General features: G+C 43.6%; 1 protein-coding gene and 1 long non-coding RNA gene across 2 annotated transcripts in view; one reads left to right on the top strand and one right to left on the bottom strand.

Annotated features, from left to right (window-relative positions):
- Positions 1-13,414, top strand: part of zmynd19 (zinc finger, MYND-type containing 19) — a 49,393-nt gene extending 35,979 nt beyond the window's left edge. Inside the window, exons 4-6 of the mRNA XM_030354423.1 lie at positions 10,702-10,842; positions 11,323-11,503; positions 13,014-13,414. Coding sequence (XP_030210283.1) covers positions 10,702-10,842; positions 11,323-11,503; positions 13,014-13,157 — 466 coding nt within the window. The 3' untranslated portion in view covers positions 13,158-13,414. The remainder of the gene's footprint in view (positions 1-10,701; positions 10,843-11,322; positions 11,504-13,013) is intronic.
- A 2,387-nt stretch (positions 13,415-15,801) lies between these two features.
- On the bottom strand, positions 15,802-16,896 carry LOC115542566 (uncharacterized). The gene is made up of 2 exons (XR_003976567.1): positions 16,466-16,896; positions 15,802-16,016 (listed from the first exon to the last, which is right to left on the bottom strand). It is a non-coding gene; the product is annotated as an uncharacterized LOC115542566 (long non-coding RNA).
- Positions 16,897-19,333: the final 2,437 nt, after the last annotated feature.

The following is a 19,333-nucleotide window of genomic DNA, read 5'->3' as shown; positions in this document are numbered from 1 at the left end:
GTAACTTGTCAAAGTAATTTTGCCGGCATCTGAGGGGAGATACGTCATCTCCAAACATCCGGTGGAGTTTCGGCGGTGTTCGGAAGCGTTCAGAGGCGTTCTACGCATAGCTGTAGACCGTACTACCGCTGTCAAGTAGTAGACACTGAACAGAAATAGTATGTACTAATGGTGCGGCCACACCAACCGCGTTACTCGCGTTGGATAACGCAAGTAACGCGCCTAACCTGACGCTTGACCAGTGTGTGGTGGTTCAACGCTTCCAACGCGCCAACGCAGCTAGATGAGTCCATGTCCATGCAAGTGAACAGAGCGTTCCCTCTTCGTCATAACTATCAAATCAAACATCCTTCACATTCACTGAGCGAACATTATGAAAGAAAAATGCACATTTCTCGCTAGAAATGTTTCCATAAACGCATTTAATGGCGTAACTATGTAACTATTTCCACCCAGAATAAAGAAAGATGTCGGCCGTGGCTGCGCTGGAGTCCGAGGTAGGAAACCCAAACGCCGCCGTGTTTGGGTGCATGATAGAGTTTAGATCGGGTTAGATTAAATAATCTCGGATATAAATAACAATAATCGGGTTAAATAACTTCACATGGTGTGTCTTAGGGCTGCACGATATGAGCAAAAAATGATATCCCGATATTTTTTGGCTGAATGGCGATATACGATATATATCTCGATATTTTCTATAGAGTGGGTTAGATGTTTTTTTTCTAAGTCAAAAGCCACATGTGAGATGTTGCAAGCACTTTTATTAACACATAGGTCAGTATGACTGCAACATGTGATTTTGTATCGTTATTTTCAACAGAATTGAATGAACATGTTAAAAAAAAGGGACGTTTTTCACCTTCACAAAATAATCACCTATGCAAAACCTTATAAAGCTGTAGGTTACACACATTAGCTACCAATAAGAGCATTGGCTTCGTCGCATTGTCCTGTGTACTACGGTGAGGGTTTCAGTGCGCCGTAACTTTAATCCCCCGCCCCCTCCCTTCTCCGTTCCATTTGGGAACATGTTTGGTTTCATTTCGCTTGTTTTGTATATTTTAATTAATTAATTAAGAGCGTCACCAGAGGGCGCCCCCAACACATATGCCGAGCGCCGGCCCTGGTTTCGGGGCAGAAGAAACTGTCGCGGCCGGTGATGCAGCAGCACAGCCACGGAGTATTACGCATTCCTTATACTGCACTTTGTACCGCTGCTGTAAATGGTGGAACAGATTTGTCGTGCTTCCACTTTTAGTCGCAACGGTTTTGCTACACTCTCTACAGATGACCTGCAGCTGCTGCTCATCTGTTTTTTTTTAAACCCGAACTATTTCCACATTATGGAGCCGTTGTTTCTCCTCTTTGAAACAATTTCGTCTACCGCCGCCGTCTCGTTTTCTTTACGGGTATCATCCATGCTTGTTGTGTTGTGAGGGGGCGGCGGGGGCGGGAATGAGGCGTCTTTGCACACGCACGTTCGGAAAGACAGAGTGGGAGGGGGAGGGGTCGCGCTCACAGTCTCCAAGGCAAGCGCTGTAGACGCTTGAGGGGGAAACTGACCATTTTAACGCATATCGATATAAACGATATTGTCAAATCTTGTATCCCCGTGGAAATTATATCGATATATCGTACATAGCCGATATATCCTGCAGCCCTAGTGTGTCTGGTGTGTTTCCAGCATTCGCAGTGTTGATCAGCAGAGATATAGTCCGGCAAGACGTTGAGGTTGCTTAGCAACCAGAGACTCTGTCCATGCAAGTGAACGGAGCGTTCCCTCTTCGTCATAACTATCAAACCAAACATCCTTCACATTCACCGAGCGAACATTATGAAAGTAAAATGCACATTTCTCGCTAGAAATGTTTCCATAAACGCATTTAATGGCGTAACTATGTTACTATTTCCACCCAGAATAAAGAAAGATGTCGGCGGTATGCTTCTGTGCAAGCTCACTACTCTCTGCCAGTGACGTCGGGTCAAGCTCCACGCTGATTGGCTACCGCGGCTAAGCGTCGCGTTGAAAGTTAAATTTTCTGAACTCCGGGCGTTGGTGCGTTGGGCGCGTTACTGCGTTTACGTGCGTAATTACGTGCAACTGCCGCGCCTAACGCCCCCAACGCAACGCTTCAACGCTTCAACGCGTGTACCGCGCCTAGACCAATGGTTCCCTATGCAAAAATGCCGATTTTCAACGCCCCTAACGCGAGCAACGCGGTTGGTGTGGCCGTACCTTAAGGATACCATTTTCGAGACTCCTTGAAATAGAACTTGTAATATTGCTTTAATTGCTGATTAGATGATGATAGTTCAAGATAGGACATTAAACGGGTCATAATTCTATCTTTACTATCTATTTTATATTACTGGCAAAACAAGTTTTCACCAAAATCTCAATTATTATTTTTTTTCTGTTGCATTTGAACGCATCAATCATGTTACTGAGCCGACCTGAACACATCACATTTGACACTGTTTGTGACCATTGGTTAGTTGTTTTTTTTAAGCTAACTAGCTCTATATCCTGCCGATTTTAACATGGATTGAAAAACGGCATTGCTATTATTAACTGACGGGACTTTCTACACCGTCCAGTTGTGTGATTACTACCGCTGCTTTGAGTGACTGTTGATGCACACGGTACCGACTCCGAGCCCGTCTGCACAACGTCTGCAGCAGCTGACAGTTTTCGGTTGGACTAGACGGATACTGAGTTGAAGGAGTTTTTTTAACCCAAAGACAGTGAAGGTACAACACTTTTATGTAGGCCTACAATCCAGTTTTAAGATATGACCAACATACAAGCTGTGGTCGCTCACACTAAAGCTCGCTGTGGGCGTGCATGAACCATGAACCAACCTGTCGGCGGCTGGCTGTAAACAGTGCTGCGCCTATGAGTAAATTATTAATGGCGCGACTCAACGAATCGACGACCAAATTCGTTGCCAACGCATTTAGTAATGGATTTTTATCGATTTTATCGATTGGTTGTTGCAGCCCTAGCATCAATAGGTTTGACCGGTTAACCATGGACATCCCTTATATACATATAAAAGTATGTCATACATTGTATGTTTTTTTTTGTGTTATCCCAGTTATGTTTTTTTAATCTTTTTATTATTTAATATTACTTTTAATAGTTCCGGGATGTTGGAGCAATAACCTGGTGGGCAATTCCAAATTTTTTATTTTTTTCTATCCGATTAATCGAAAAAATAATCGACAGATTAATCGATTATTAAAATAATCGTTAGTTGCAGCCCTACAATGGTGTTGCCATGGCACCTGGGTAAACAAATGACAAGGTGGTACCGTCCGCCACACAAGTTAACTAATTGCTGTAGGCTTCCTTATCATGCAAGCACTTAATACGTTTTCTTTTTATTTTGTTCTACAACACAGCATGCTTTAATTAAGTATTTTTTTACCTACCATTACGAGTCTTGTTTGGTCTAATATTAATAAGCAGTGCTTAGAGCTACTTGGATGACGTCATTTAATTCTTACTGCACCACTTTATTTATTAAGGATATTTATGAAAAAAAAGGCACGTATGTGCTTTATATATGCTTAATATTTACACTTAACCTGGGTAATTTCGCCAGAAAATTAGAAAGTCAAAGTAGTAGGCTACGTGCATGCATGTTGAACATTTATTCCATAATTTCAATGACCAACATATCCCGTTACACTTGGTATGGGCCGAGTTGTTCGGCGCCGAACTTAAAGGAGAAAGAGGGGGGGGGGGGGGGGGGGGGGGTTGATTTATATTTTAATGTCAAACTATTTTTAGAGAACATAGAAATAACTATCATGCCATTCGACGTTGGGCCAATCATATATCTCCCTATATTTCCGAAAATAGACTTGACCTCCATCAGTTTATTGGATAAACGCCTTTTCCCATTCCCAGGAGTCTTTGCTCCATTCTACGTCAATTCAAGAACAAACAAAGAAATTAAATTGCAGTTCGTATTTTTTATTTATGACCATGAAAGTTCTGTAATGCCTGAATAATGAAGAATTAAATGTAAAGTAAAAAAAATTATAAACTATAAAACCATGAATGACCTATAGAGTAAGCAAGTGGTATAAATATTGGTGGGACGTTTGGTTATACTATATAGTATATCTTGTGGATTTTCACGGAGGGTAGAGCCTAGAAGTCGTTTAAATTATGCTCAGGGCCGTCTCGCGGGGGGGGGGGGGGGCAGACACCTGTGAGATTCCCTGTCAAATGACGTAATCTGACGTAACGAACGAATCAAACGAACAAATCGTTATAGTGAACTGAACTGAAAGAACTGATTCCCCGAAAAGAATCATTTTGCCCATCCACAATTTACACGCATTCCTGAGTATTAAGTACATCGCACCAAAACTGACAGCTGTCTACTGAAAACGTCTTTCTCGAATGCCGCAAGAGTTTGTTGTTGCAGGTGACGTAAAGAGGTCAGCCGGTTGCTCTATTACCCCTAGTTGAAATGGGTACAGCGTCGCCTATCGTACCAGCGTATGACATGCTTCGGCCAATGAATCGATGTTCCCAATGCCATGTATAATCGGACAGTTGCAGTGGTCCAATTGAGGAGTATAGTCAAACTATGGCTTTAATCGGATTTAAAGGGGACATATTATACCACCAGGTGTGAGTGTGATTAGCCATTACAAGCTGTTTTCAAAATGGGGACTATTGTGACATCACAGGTGGGCGTGTCCACCTAGATGTGTGACGGATATATGAGCAACGTTTGCTACAGTCCACTGGGTAGGCTGGTTGACTGATCTATCCTGCACACATCTAGGTGAACGCGCCCATCTGTGATGTCACAATGCTGCACATTTTCTAACCTGCTTGTAATGGCTAATCACACTCACACCTGGTGGTATGATATGTCCCCTTTAAGCTGTGCATTAGGTAAACGTCCGGAGCGTTACCTCTCATCCAGTGCAACAAAAGTCCTAAAACGGTCTTTAACGCCATAAGGTCACCTTTTTATTGCTCTCCATAACTTTTAAATAATGTGAATGAGTTTTTAACAAGAAGCATGTTGCATTCCATGTAACCCGTGTTTTCACAACCTTCCACCCGCTCCGTGTCGCGTTTATTTTCTTTATCCGTTTCAGTTACTCTGGCGCTCAGGTCGTTCGCAATTTAGTAATTCTTAATAAATATTGACATCAGTAGTTTTAGTTATATAAACTAAGATGATTAGAGCACTATACAACTGTATTAGTAATACAGAAACATGAGAAATACAGTATTGCTCATGTTTCTCACCAAAAACTCAATTTACCGCTTCTTTGTCACATTTGAACTTGGGGTGTAACGGTACACGTATTTGTACCGAACCGCCACGGTACAGGCACTTTGGAGCGGTTACAGTGGTGTACCGCGGTACGTAAATGTGGCATGTAGGTCTATCTGCCTAAGCCCACGTTGAAATATTTTTGATGTTGAATGTTGATGGCGCAGTTGTTGAAATAAACAGATTGATTTCATACAAATCATAAAAGCCTCTCCCTGTGTCATTGTGTGTGCGTGTATCTGAGGTGCGTGCGTGCGTGGGGGGTAGGCATGGGCATTCGATTAAGTTGTCTTAGTCGATCGTCGGGAGAATTAACGATCATTCAACGATTAATCAACGATTACGATTACGATTAAAATGTAGTTCCGACCAACTGTATAACAGTACCGGGACTTTTAACCATACATGTATCACTCCCCTGTTTATGTTCTGCTAGCTAGTGTGTGTGTTGCTTTGCAACAGTTCAGTCGCGGATCGATTTGTGTTGGCGGTGCCAAGTAAATCATTAAATAAACAAACAAATGTTAACTAATTAATGGTGCTTGTAGAACTGTTGTATAAAAGCAATATCGCACTTGAGGTCGTGCTGTTGTAGTGATTATCAGCACGGCTGTGATTATCTTCGGCACAATCACAGCCGTGCTGATACAACGCATCAGCACGTATTTATATGCTATATTCAAAACGAAATGAAAATACAAAGTGTTTTCCTCATTGGGATCTTTATTATTAGATGAACAACTCAGATAAACCAGATCCGTTCAATAGTTATGCGCTACTCTGCTCTAAGCAATTGAGCCTGCAGCTCGAAGCCGGTGCTCATAAATAAAACTAAAAATAAACACAACCCTAGTTTCTTCCCAAAATAATAACAATAATAATTTAAAAATATATATTGACCAAAAATATATTTTACTTTATTCGGACAGGTTTTACCAAATGTAACGCAAAATATGAAAAAAAGGAAGAGAAAGAAGGCCGAGAAAAATGAATTAGGCTTAGTAACAAAGCTTCTGAAAATAGAACCAGTAACTCACACAACTTCAGCACCAGTCTACGGATTTTTGTTCAGTAAGATGAGCATGTTGACATGCTGGGGTCAGACGCGACCGCAGCCTGGTGACCATCAGTCCAGCCGCCGAAAACACCCGCTCTGTGGGGGCCGACGTTGCTGTGATGCACAAATACCTCCCCGCCAACTTGGCAAGGCGGGGGAACAACTTTCCACCAGCCTGTAGGGGTGCAATCCAGGGGCTCAGAAAGTTCTTTATTTCTGCTTCGATGCCAACCTCGCCTTGAGTGGAAGGCCTACAGTGCTCCCCAAGAAGTCATTTTTTAAATCATAATGGTCCCAAACCAGACTTCGCCGTGGCCTCGTCCGCTTCTTGATTACTTTTGAAATACATCGCCGTGTTCCAATATCCATACTATCCGTATTTACTAGCCTAAGTTTGAGTACGTAGGGCGTTCCGATTCAGATCGGGCGAAAATAAGTGTACCGAAAGGACGCGGATGGTGTACTCAAAACGGTCAAATCGCGAAGTGTGTTGCGACGGCAGCCATCTTGGCTACGTAGCGGAAGAGGGCGGAACTAGGCTGAGCCAAAGTCGCCGCATTTTCCACATAGCCTGCATTAATAGTCATTTTGTAGTTTTTATAGCTTTTTAAAGCTGCTAGGCGTAAAGAGTTCACCGCTCAAAGCGGGATGTTTATTGCGGGGGAGGTGCCGCAAATTTAAGTATTGCCCCCGTGTGGTAAAATGTTTAATTGCACACTGCGTTCGTTTAATCGATGAAAAATGTACGTAATCGATGAAATTCTTAACGATCAATTAGGCGGATCGTCGATTAATCATGCCCATCCCTAGTGGGGGGTTATTGATTGAGCGATTTTCGAATATTATTCGAATACTTATTATTATTCGAAAAAAAGTATTTTTTCCAGAAATACACATCCCTAGCACTCGCATTTGAAAAGGCACCATCCAGGTGTTACTATCACTGTTGCTGTGGGAAAAAAAGGATCTGTGCAAACCCAGCTCACCACACTATTTCAACAACCCCTGTCGGGGAATTCAGAAATGCAAATGCCATAACCAAGTTCATTGGTGTTTTCATTGCTGCTGACCTATGGCCATTCTCCGTTGTTGACGAACAAGCAGTTTTAAAAAAAAAAAATCCCCTTAACTACGAACCGTACCGTGACTTAGAAACCGAGTTAAGTACCGAAATGTGACATTTGTGTACCGTTACACCCCTAATTTGAACGCATCATGATAACCTAACAGTGGTTTTATTGAGCCAACCTCAACACATCATCACGCAGCACATCTGAAACTTAATTTACTTTTTAAGATAGCTAGCTTGTATGCTGCTGATTGTAACACCGATTTCACAATTGGATTACTATTTTTAACTGACGGGACTAGCGACAATGTCTGTGCGATTACCGCTCGTAGTTTGAGTGGATGATTAAGACGGGCCCATCTGAGGTGCGACAGGAGAAGGAGAGTCTTTTCAACTCGGAAACAGTCGAAGGTACTGCATTTGGTCTTTATTTGATGCACAATGCTGTGGGACTGGCCATTGAGGTTGTGTTCCCCCCTTTACAATAATTGATTTTCGCCTGTTCAGCCATCCTCGCGAGCAAAGTCAACTGCCAGAATTCACTTGTTTTACTTGTAATACCTGTTTGCTTACAATTCCATTCAAAAACATTGGTGGACAAGCTGCAGTGATTGGATTGATTTGATTTAAATGACATGACGCGACTCGAGGGACACAACATTACGTTACAGGACGTACGGGACGAAATAAATTATAAATGAACGACGCGACTCGATGGTGGTATCGATAAGCCCAAACGTTAATGATTTTCGGGTTTTGAAAAAAGTGGCACCGGGTCCTTGATAGAACCGGGTTTCGATCCCCAACCATGAGTGAGTTTGATTACAGGAGAACACAGAGATGATGCGATTGCGAGGAAATACATTTTCTCACCCGGGCAGCGTCAGGTGCACCAGCGTGACCTATTAATAATATTAGTCGCACCTAGGCCTGTCACGATAACAAATTTTTCTGGGCGATTAATTGCCCCAGGAGTTATTGCAGTTTTTCAACTAATATAATGATAAAGTACACCCTTTCGAAGATCAATAAACCTTTATTTTTAAAGAACACTGGAACTGGACTGCTGGAAGACATTTAAAATATCCCGAATAAATTAACAAAACAACCAAAAACAATCTATTATTAACAAAAAATGCTCTTGAATAAAAACCAAACACCACCAAAAACAATAAATAAAATTGAAACACTAAATAAAAAGGATGTAAACACGATTGCGCCACGACTCCGCCTCCCACACAGACAATGCAACAAGTTAGTAGCCGCGTTTACATGGCACATCTGATCCGCATAGATTTCTATGCGGCATAGATCTGTTCCTAAAATGTGTTCCGAATGTACTGTATACATGGCAGTAACAAAAGTGTCCGTTCTGTCTCTCACGCACACCTGACACATCTCTGGACCGGCGGCGACATAATGGATGTCTTATCACCATCGGGGATTTTAAATTAGCATTTAATGAAAGCACAGCAGGAGAGAGCTTTTCTCTCCCTGCTCCTTCAATTAAGAAGGAGGAGGACAGCGCAGCAACGTCAATTTCTCGTCAGATCTTTATATTTACCTTAAGCTCCGCCGCAAACAAGAGGAATTTGGATGCGAGTCTGCAGCCAAGACTGGTGGGAGAGAGTGGTCTTACAGGAATTTAGTGACCAGGAATCCTCGAAGGTCCATTTGTGAACTACATCAGCTGCCATCTCTCTAAGTTAAGAAGTATTTTAACGTTCAGCCTGCAAAAGTACTACTAGTAGCCTACTCATTTACAGTTACCTCGGGCGCGCGCGGACACTACGATACGCGAACACGTCATTATTAAACACCCATGTCCCGTCGCTTAGCAACCGGACACGCTTACCGGACTACTTTTACGGAGTGATAACAAAGGCGTGAATCAGGCAATAAATCCACTTTCCTTGACAGTGGTGAAGTTCGGTGTGATTAAAAGTACCGACGGAGCTCAGTGGACCAATTAGAACTACTGCGGCTGCTCTAAGTTAAAGCCCAATCTATTCGGAATAAGTGCATACATGGCGATTAAAACGGACTACACCACCTCTTCTATTCGGCATAGAATCTATGCCGAACAGATAATTGTATTCCGAATGAGGCGTATACATGACCATTTTCTGTTCCGCATAGAAATCTATGCGGAACAGATGTGATCATGTCAACGCGGCTACTGACACTTGACGAGGGGGTTTACTCGTTGTGCCCTGTAATTATGAGCCGGAGCCCGATTTCAACCCGACATTTGTTACTTAGGTCTACCCTGCTAAATATATATAATATATATAAATATATATAATGCATAGAACGCCGGTCACTATCGGGAAAATAAGCCCCGACAGGGCGGACAGGCGACCGACGCGCAGCGGAGGTGAATTGCTTCACCCTGAAGGGGCTTATTTTAGATAATGACCGGCGACGTTCTATACATCATTCCGCTTATTACAAGGCTACTTGCCAACACGAAAAAATAACTTCACATGGCGTCTTTTTACAATTTATTCGTTAGCAGCATTCGTAGTGTTGATCAGCAGAGAAATAGTCCTTCAAAGACGTTGACGTTGCTTGGCAAACGAAGACGCTGGGGTTGACAAGTTACCGGACTATCTATGCAAGTGAACGGAGCGTTCCACGGCATTGAGAAGACCCGTGTAATAAAGGCCTATAATATTTCTGTTTATGGCATAGATTTCTCCTCAGATTAGGCCAATAAAGCAATGATTTAAAAAAATGAGTGCGAATGGAAATTATTGGAAATTATTGCCGGCAAAAAATTATCGCTCATTTTAATTTATCGCGCAATTAATTGATTTATTGCATATCGCGACAGGCCTAGTCGCACCCTTCAATATTAGGTCGCACTCTGGAGCCCTGGACATTTTCTTCAATATACAAATCTTTCGCCGTTGTCCAGCAATACCATTTGCTGTGTTTGCTTGTTATTATCTGCCTGTCGCACGGCAGTGACGACTCTGTCTACCAATAAACGGACACTGTGTGTAGCTCGAATTTGTTGGTACCATTTTAGACCACTCGGTACCCCAAAGGAGGAGCACCGATTTATACTGAAATGCAGGAGGGGGAAATATGACAAGGGTCTGATCACAATAGTTTTCATGGTACTGAGCACCTGACGTGAAATAAAGGATGGGGCCGCACACACTTATAGTCTTGGGGGCACAATTCTGTTTAAAATAAACATTCAACACTATAACATGATCAGTTAATCTGATCTATATTGGACGTATCCACAGGGAGAAACACAGAGGAGGCATCGCCCCCAGTTTCCAAGTGGTCCACATCAATTCGGTCACTGTGGACAATCGCCTAGACAACCTACGCCTGGTGCCAGCGGGATGGAGCCCTAAGCCAGAGGAGATCTCCAGCAAGCAAAGGTATTCTCTCACATTTTGGTGTTCAGAATGAACATTTCTAGGCCTCTTCTGTTACAGGCTACACATGCCATGTCTCAGATTGGTCTCATTCTGTATGCTTCTACATGTACTGCGGTCCTTGAGGGTACTTTATTCAAAGCTTTATATGCAGGCCTTGAGCACGCCAGTGTTGGCTTTACACTCAGTGGTTAAAAGAAGGATAAAAAAAAGTCTTCAATGTTACTCAGCAATAATCATATAGCCAGGTCAAACAGTTGGACTGCATCATTTATTGAAATAAAGTTGAGATGGCCCTTTTCAATGGAGCTCTTATTTCTTGGAATATCGATATGCTGCGATAAGCGTATTCGTTTCTGCTCCCCAGGGATCTTGGCGTAAGCGCTGACCTTATGATGGATAATGTGACGTATTCATCACCTGTGGCCAAATGTATTTTTAAAGTCTTTTGTGTGATTCGGTCCTCTTGTTCTGTGGTGCCAGGGAGCAGTCTCTGTACTGGCTGGCCATCCAGCAGGTGCCTGCGGACCCGGTCGAGGAGCAGTACCTGGAGCTGAGCCGGACCCGCTACTACAATGCCAATGGGGAGCTGGTGGAGGAGGAGGAGTGCTCCTGTACCTACTACGAGTGTCACTACCCGCCCTGCTCACTCATCGAGAGGAGGGTACGTCTGCTCTTTCCCACTGGCTTCTTCCAGAAAGAAAAAATCCATTGTTTTAGGATTGGTTTTGGATTGTCCCATTTGGTGTTGATTGGGCGGCTCAAATTGTTACCTGCTTCACATAATTTGGATCAACTGAGCTGTGGAAAGCTTTTTATTAGCAGTAGCTTGACGTACACTTATTAGGGGGGCATTTCACGTTTGCTCATTTCAAAGTGGACCGGCCCACCAGGAAACTTCCCGATCTCCAGCCCCTGCTGCAGAGCGAATTCAAATCGCCCGTAAGAACGGGCTGGGGGTACCCATTCCAACACCGTAATCAATCTAAACTATAACCGCATTTCACATTAATCGCATCGTTTGCTGCGTTACCAGCGTTGTGTATGCTGACTTAGCGGGATGTTCAATATCAATAAGGCTGAGTTCATGAGGCTCAAGATTATCTTTTCTGAGTCAACAATAATTCTGCGCAGGTGTGTTGAGCACCGTATATCATACTAAACATTGGTAAACTCCAGATGTCGCAGACCGTCTTCACTGTGCCAAATATCCTGCTGCTTTGGGTTTTCCCTTTGTAGGCGAGTTGAGAGGAGGAGCAGGTGAATCCGCTGTCAGTGCGTGTGCATGTATCAGTGATACGCGGGTTGATCCAATAAGTGGTAGTGTACCCGTGCACCATTGGCATGTATGCGCGCTTGTCTCTGTGTGCGTGTGCGTACGAGAATGGCAGGGAGAAAGAGTGCTATGCGGAGATGAATGAACGGGACGATATTTATGTTTCAAAAATCGCCAAATTAATAAACGCAGAATCAATTTGTGGTGCTCGGTGTTGATTCTTTGGCGCTGTGCCACACATTGGTCTATGTATGGGAAACACTTGAGTTTTCAGAATTCAGTTTTTTACGATTTGTGCTAATTTTATCATCAGATACTTTAGTGAATTAACAATACGTCAACAAAGATGTATAACGGTACAGAACTGGCTGTTTAGAACGCTCTTCAGGAGTTATCTGTTGTTCAAACATTCGGGCCAGTGAGATTTTTTTTGAAGGCAGCTCTTATTTTCGCGCAACGTTTGCACGAGGACTTCGCCATCTCAGATGGCATCTTTGACATGTTTCTCAAAGTAGTTGTGAGTTGACGACCCCCCTCTCAAAATACCGCGATGCATCATGTATTTATGGCTACTCTGATATAGTCTGTAATTGTACAATTATTTAATAATTAAGGTTACTGCAATAATCAGGCCAACTTTTGATATTATTTCTTGATAAATTATGAAAAATGTAGCATATTCTGCAATATTCCACGTTTTACAGTCGATCCAACTTTTAGTACCAGATACCGCGATTCCCTAGATCTCCATTAGAACTCTGAGTATTGGATATCCTCAATGTTCACCTGGGATCACACATCATGGGCTTGATAGATATGTATTAGCAATAGCAACGTCTAAGCATGTGAACTCCTCCCACCTGTCCCTCTCTGATCACCCTGTGTTGTGTCCCCACAGCTGCGGGAGTTCAACATCTGTGGCCGCTGCCAGGTGGCGCGGTACTGCGGCTCCCAGTGCCAGCAGCGGGACTGGCCGGCCCACAAGAAGCAGTGCCGCGAGCGCAAGCGTGCGCTGGCGCTGGAGTCGGAGCCGGAGCGGTGATGCCCCTCCCCTCCCTCCTCTGCACTGGAGACGCGGGGGGGGGGGCGGTGTTAAGACATTGTGGAGAAGCCGACAGAAGGCGAGTGGGGGTGGATGGGTTGGGGACACAAAGTGCAAAACGGATAAATATCTGCTGACGGGAGACTTAGGCCGAGGACAATGTTGGTGGCTGCTTGCGACCGGAAAGGGGGGTGTGTGTGTCTGTCTCTCTCTCTCTCTCTCTCTCTCTCTCTCTCTCTCTCTCTCTCTCTCTCTCTCTCTCTCTCTCTCTCTCTCTCTCTCTCTCTCTCTCTCTCTCTCTCTCTCTCTCTCTCTCTCTCTCTCTCTCTCTCTCTCTCTCTCTCTCTCTCTCTCTCTCTCTCTCTCTCTCTCTCTCTCTCTCTCTCTCTCTCTCTCTCTCTCTCTCTCTCTCTCTCTCTCTCTCTCTCTCTCTCTCTCTCTCTCTCTCTCTCTCTCTCTCTCTCTCTCTCTCTCTGAGACCACATTCGACTACAGATCTCCAAAGAAACTCTGAGGAGCAGGCTCAGAAGGCTACAAGTGATGGTTACGGACAGGTCTCTTTCACATGGCCACCATCCAACCCCAGATCAATCCTCCTGACCACATCCAAGTTGGCGGTCATGCTTCTCTGAAACCAGCTGCCACCACATGCCACAGATGGACTCCACTGATTGAAAATAACACTACCAGTATTGAGTAGGTGTACGTATGCGTGTGTCATGCCATTATGGACTGAAGGTCATTTGAAGAAGTGGGCTGGGTGTTTATGTATTGTTTGTTCTTTTTGCAAAAGGGGCCATATTATGGATTTTCAGTTTCATAAGTTAACTATTTGGTCCTAATCATAAATATTGTGGGTGGATGTTTTAGTTGGGGAGGGAGGGCTTGGGGGAAGTTCATTTAATTTGTTCTTTGTTGAACCAGCCGCTAAATAAAGGCTTTACACTTCATCTTCAAGAGATGTGGCCTCTGGGTTTGGTTTTTAAAAGGATCAAAGGAGAAATGTGATACTGTACTGTTGAATAGACGAGAGCTAACTCCATGCCCCCTGTTGGTTGATTGACTTGCTATTGGGAGATTCATGTTTACAGCTGGTCCTGATCTTCATTGGCACTCCTTCGTGGTTGAACCGCATCAACTACAAAATAGTCTGAAATTGTCCAGGTTTGTATGAGGAGGTTTCTTGAAGGGGTTTGCTTGACTTGAATTGACATCCAGGGTCTTTGTTGTGATCCAGTGGCTCTTGGAGGTGCATTCATTGAAGCAGCTCATACCTTAACTTTGCGGTCACTAAATTCAACATATGATATCCGTGCAGAAAAAACACTTTGAAACCCTAATTTATGTTTCGCAGGGTGTGCTAATTTCTACAATCCATGCTTTCAGTTTAATCCTCGTGAAAAAAAATCCAATATTGCACGAAAAGTCACTTGAACTTCCACTCGTATTGTAACAATGGGTGAGAGTCAATGTTCTGTTATCGTTTCCTTTGTAAGAATGTATGACAACTGAAGTGATCCTACAGTCCAGTTTCATATTAAGCCCTTCGTGACATCACAAATGGCCAGGTAGGATCATTCCAAGATCACAAACTCATCTTCAAGAGCTGAATCGATTCTCCGAAGTGTTAATGGGCCTTTTTTTTTTTACTTTTTTATACTTCCCAGCCTGGTCCCCGATTCTGTTTACACTGCATTTGACGTAATGCAGAATCTTTTCATTTGTCCTATTATGTGTCCTGGGTTGTTTCTGATTCTTGCATACAACCATGTACCACAATGTTTTGGTCGTCATATGTGAACAGGTTGTTGAACACTGCTCAATGTTAAAGAATTGTTCTTGGTGTGGATGAGGGGTAATTGGTTAATTATAAAATCTTTATTGTTTTAACTAATCAGAGTAACAGTATGTGAAAGGAATTATGGTGGGGAATAGCGCATTTGTTCACTGTAAAATGCTCAAATAAAAAAGTAAAGTTTGATTTGTGTTTAAGTGCTACTGTCACTGAATTGAACCCGATGTTAATAGACTTATTCCACCAACTATGGGTCTGCTCGTTCTATTTTCCAGGGGGCTTAAAGGTAAACTAGGCAACTTTGGCCACCTCTTCGCTGTTTTTTTTGGTGTACGCTCGCAATGAGCTCCCCCTACAGGATCGGAGGAGATATTTTACAACACTCGTAACAACTCGTTGACCACCCTTCCCCGTCCACTTCTACGCTAGCCATGTGCATTTGTTTAACAAGCCGGCGAATGCGTGGTGCGATGTCCGAGGTAGACGTTCATAAAGAGTAGACGAGGTATAAATACATTTTGAAAGGGTGTATGTGTTACAATAAACCCATCCTTTATAGTTGAAGGAGAGATATATCCTAGATTACAATTGTTTTATCTTTGGTTGAACAGAACGATCAGTGTAAGAGTGTTGGCCAACATAATACATAACGATAGAATGAACAATTTGCACAGCAGTCCTACATTTTATGTATCTGCTCAAGTACGTCCCTTGTGTACAGAATTACAGGGAATGGATTCAGAGATCGAGACGGTATGCTGTCGCTAATCCCCGCATAGTTTCCATTAAAATGTTTCCATTTTTTTTTTTAAATAACATGTTTGTACTATTTGATCAATAATACACACATTGGTTAGAATTTTTTTTATTTTGTATATTGAAAGAAATGCAAGTGACAGTTCTTCATGGTTGGTGTAACATCTTCTTGAGGGTTCTCTGGATTTCCTCGTGACACGGGTACCCGCTCAAGTTCAGATGTGGGTGGTGTTTGTACCGGGGCAGGTAGTCCGAGCCGTCTTGGGTCATCAAGCCTGAAGCCTCATGTTGTTTGCCAACACTTGTAACTAAGAAAAAATACAAAGATGTTTACAAGCGGGGAACTACAACAAAGGTATAACATGGCTAAAGCTATAATTGAGGTTCACGTATCGTAACATTTCTGATTCTGATGAATATGTGCTAACTAGCAGCTCTCGTGCAGGTATTATATGGCCAGCCTGACATATCACATGATACAGGCTATACACTCAAACAATCTGAAGGCATTTGAATAGCGGTCTAGTGAAACAAGAACCTGGATTCGGGGATTTAGCCTGTATCTGGGGGACGAGACAGACGAAAATCAAAACAACCATGAAAACAAATGGTTTGGTAGCGAGGACGCTAACATCCCAGCAAGCTAGAAACATACAGGGCTCGCAACAAAACAGTCAAGCAAACACATTTTTACAGAGACTATCAACATTAAGAAGCCTCAATACAAAGAGGACAAAGTTCACCCAAGGGTACTTACAATTTCAAGAGCAACACAAGCCCATGGCAAGTCGGCATCCGATTTGCAGTCTTCTTTTTCTTTCAGAAAAGCTCACCCAACGTTTACTCGTGTATGGTCAGTCTGTCGGTCCTTTTCTCTCTTTAGTCGGCTGATCCATGAAGAATGTAACAATCCCTTCGCTACTTGTGGGTGGTTGTGGGTCTGTAGTGCCATAAAGCAATTCGGTGCTGCGCGAGACCCGACTCCCGAGACTCCGGCGAGAGTGGGTGGTGGGTCGCCGGCAGGAACTTGCATATTCCCTTTTTTCCGCCATTATGCGCAGCGCTAGGGGTCAAAACAGCGACCAATCGACCCATAAGTGTTATATAATTCTTAACCTGTTATGTTAATGTAAATTGAGCCAAAAAAGTTGCATAATTCCCCTTTAAAGCCTTCTACTTTAGTCTCCTGCCCCCGGCCCTGGTATATAAAGAGGAATCATCATAAGCATTTAGATGACGCCTGTGTTCATCCCAGGATAATGATAATAATAATAATTGATCCATTTTTTTTAGCGCTTTTCTAAATACTCAAAGACGCTTTACAAATAAGAAAGGAATACATACAGACAGTACAGACACCACAACAATAGGCAACACATTAAGAGAGTGGAAGATGGCGGAGGATGAGCAAATGTCAAATGTTGTAAGTGGTCCTGAAGAGATAGGTTTCAAGTTGACTTTTGAATGAACAGAGCGAATCAGAGTTTTGGATGGTCAGAGGGAGGGAGTTCCAGAGGGAGTAGGGGCGGCGAAGACAAAGGCTTTGTCCCCCAGGGTGCGATACTTGGTCTTGGTGATGGAGGTGAGAAGGTTGGCAATGGCATCAGCGGAGCGTTGGTGGCGAGTGGGGGAGTGGCGATGAAGGAGATCTGTTATGTACGAGGGTGCAAAGTTGTTTAGGGTTTTGTAGGTGGTGAGGAGAATCTTGAAATTGATGCGTTGTTTTATTGGAAGTTAATGAGTTGACGGAGGATGGGAGTAATGTGTTCTCCGGAAGGGGAGTTAGTAAGCAATCAGGCAGCAGAGTCTTTTGTACATATTGCAATTTTTGAAGAATAGTGGAGGGGAGGCCATACAGAATGCTATTGCAATAGTCGAGTCTGCAAGTGATGAAGGCGTGGATTAGTGTTTCGGCAGCTGAGGATGAAAGGGTGGGTCGAAGGCGTGCAATGTTGCAGAGGTGAAAGAAGGATCTGACGCTGTTTATGTGTGACTTGAAGGAGAGTGTGGGGTCCATGATGATGCCGAGGTTGCTGACCAGGGGGGAGGGAGTGACAGAGTGACCATCGATGCAAAGTGAGAAATTCTGGTAGGTGGGGATGTTTTTTTTTTGGGCCGAAGATGATAATTTCAGTTTTATTGCTGTTGAGTTTGAGGAAGTTGTGGTCCATCCAGGTTTTGATGTCCATGAGACAGTTGGTGAGAGTAGGATGGCAGGAGTAATGGCTGTGGTGGTGATATATAGTTTGGTATCGTCTGCGTAACAGTGAAATTGAAGACCATGGCGGGGGATGATGTGACCTAGTGGGAGCATGTAGAGGATGAAGAGGATGGGGCCAAGCACTGAGCCTTGGGGGACTCCGTGTGAGACAGGGATGGTGTGGGATTTGTGGTTGTTGATGGAGATGTATTGGAATCTTTCAGACAGGTAGAAGGTGAACCAGGAGAGGGCGGAGTCAGTGATGCCAATGGATTGCAGACAGCTGAGGAGGATGGAGTGATTGACGGTATCAAAGGCAGCACTGAGGTCGAGGAGGAGGAGGAGAATGGTGAAGGAGCCGGAGTCAGAGGAGAGTAGGAGGTCGTTGGTGACTTTAAGTAGGGCTGTTTCAGTACTGTGGTGGGTTCGGAAGCCGGATTGGAATGTTTCGTATAGGTTAATATTGGATAGGAGGTATTGATTTAGTTGTGTTGCGACGGCTCTTTTCAGTAGTTTTGAGAGGAATGTGAGGTTGGAGATGGGTCTGAAGTTGTTGGGGTCGTCGGAGTCAAGGCCAGGTTTTTTAAGGAGGGGGGTGACGGCAGGAAGCTTAAGAGGTGGGGGAACGGTGCCAGAGTTAGGGAGGAGTTGATGGTGTCTGTGATGAGTGTGGCGAGAGAGGTGAAACATATGGCGACACATTAGTGCCATAAAGTGATAAAACATGCATTTGGGCGTATTATATCATAACACACGCGTAGATATTAATTGCGAGCGCGCAAATTATCTCTGCGCGCGAGCGCACTCAGAGCGCTGCTCCCCGAGCGAGGAAAACAGCTCCTCGAGAGCATTACCTCGTTGCAAGCGAGAGCGGGATATAACTTCGGTCGCACAAAACAGCCTCAGCCTCTCGCGAATGATGTTCTGCTCTCGCGCGCGAATTTAGTTTTGGCACTATGGGGATGAAACCTCTGTTAAGGGTGGATTGGATTTGAAAGACATGCAAAGGGAAGGAAGTGTGGCTCTGCGATTTATAAATTGTGAAAAAATGCAATTTATTTATTAATCCAATTACAAATCGTTAACCCCGCAATTAATTAAATGTGACTGAATGGTCCTGGTAGCTTGTACAACAGATGGCATGTGATTTAACCTTCACAGCATCTACCAACTACTGCCTTAGTTAAGCCTAGTTTAATTTGTATCTTCCATTATATCACATAAGGCATGTTATAATATTGTTACTTAGATAGGGCAACAGGACCCTGATACAGAGCCCAGTGGTACGGCCCTGGTGATCCACAGAGAGAAACAAGTAGAGAGGGTGGGATCTACCTGGTGAAGAGTCTGAAGGTTTAGATGGAGGAATATTTATAATTTATTATGGGGGCCGTTTGTTAACTTTTGCTGCTGAAAAACATGTCA

Source organism: Gadus morhua, chromosome 4 (assembly GCF_902167405.1).
Source record: "Gadus morhua chromosome 4, gadMor3.0, whole genome shotgun sequence".
Lineage (NCBI taxonomy): Eukaryota > Metazoa > Chordata > Actinopteri > Gadiformes > Gadidae > Gadus > Gadus morhua.
This window is presented reverse-complemented; position numbering and strand designations above follow the sequence as displayed.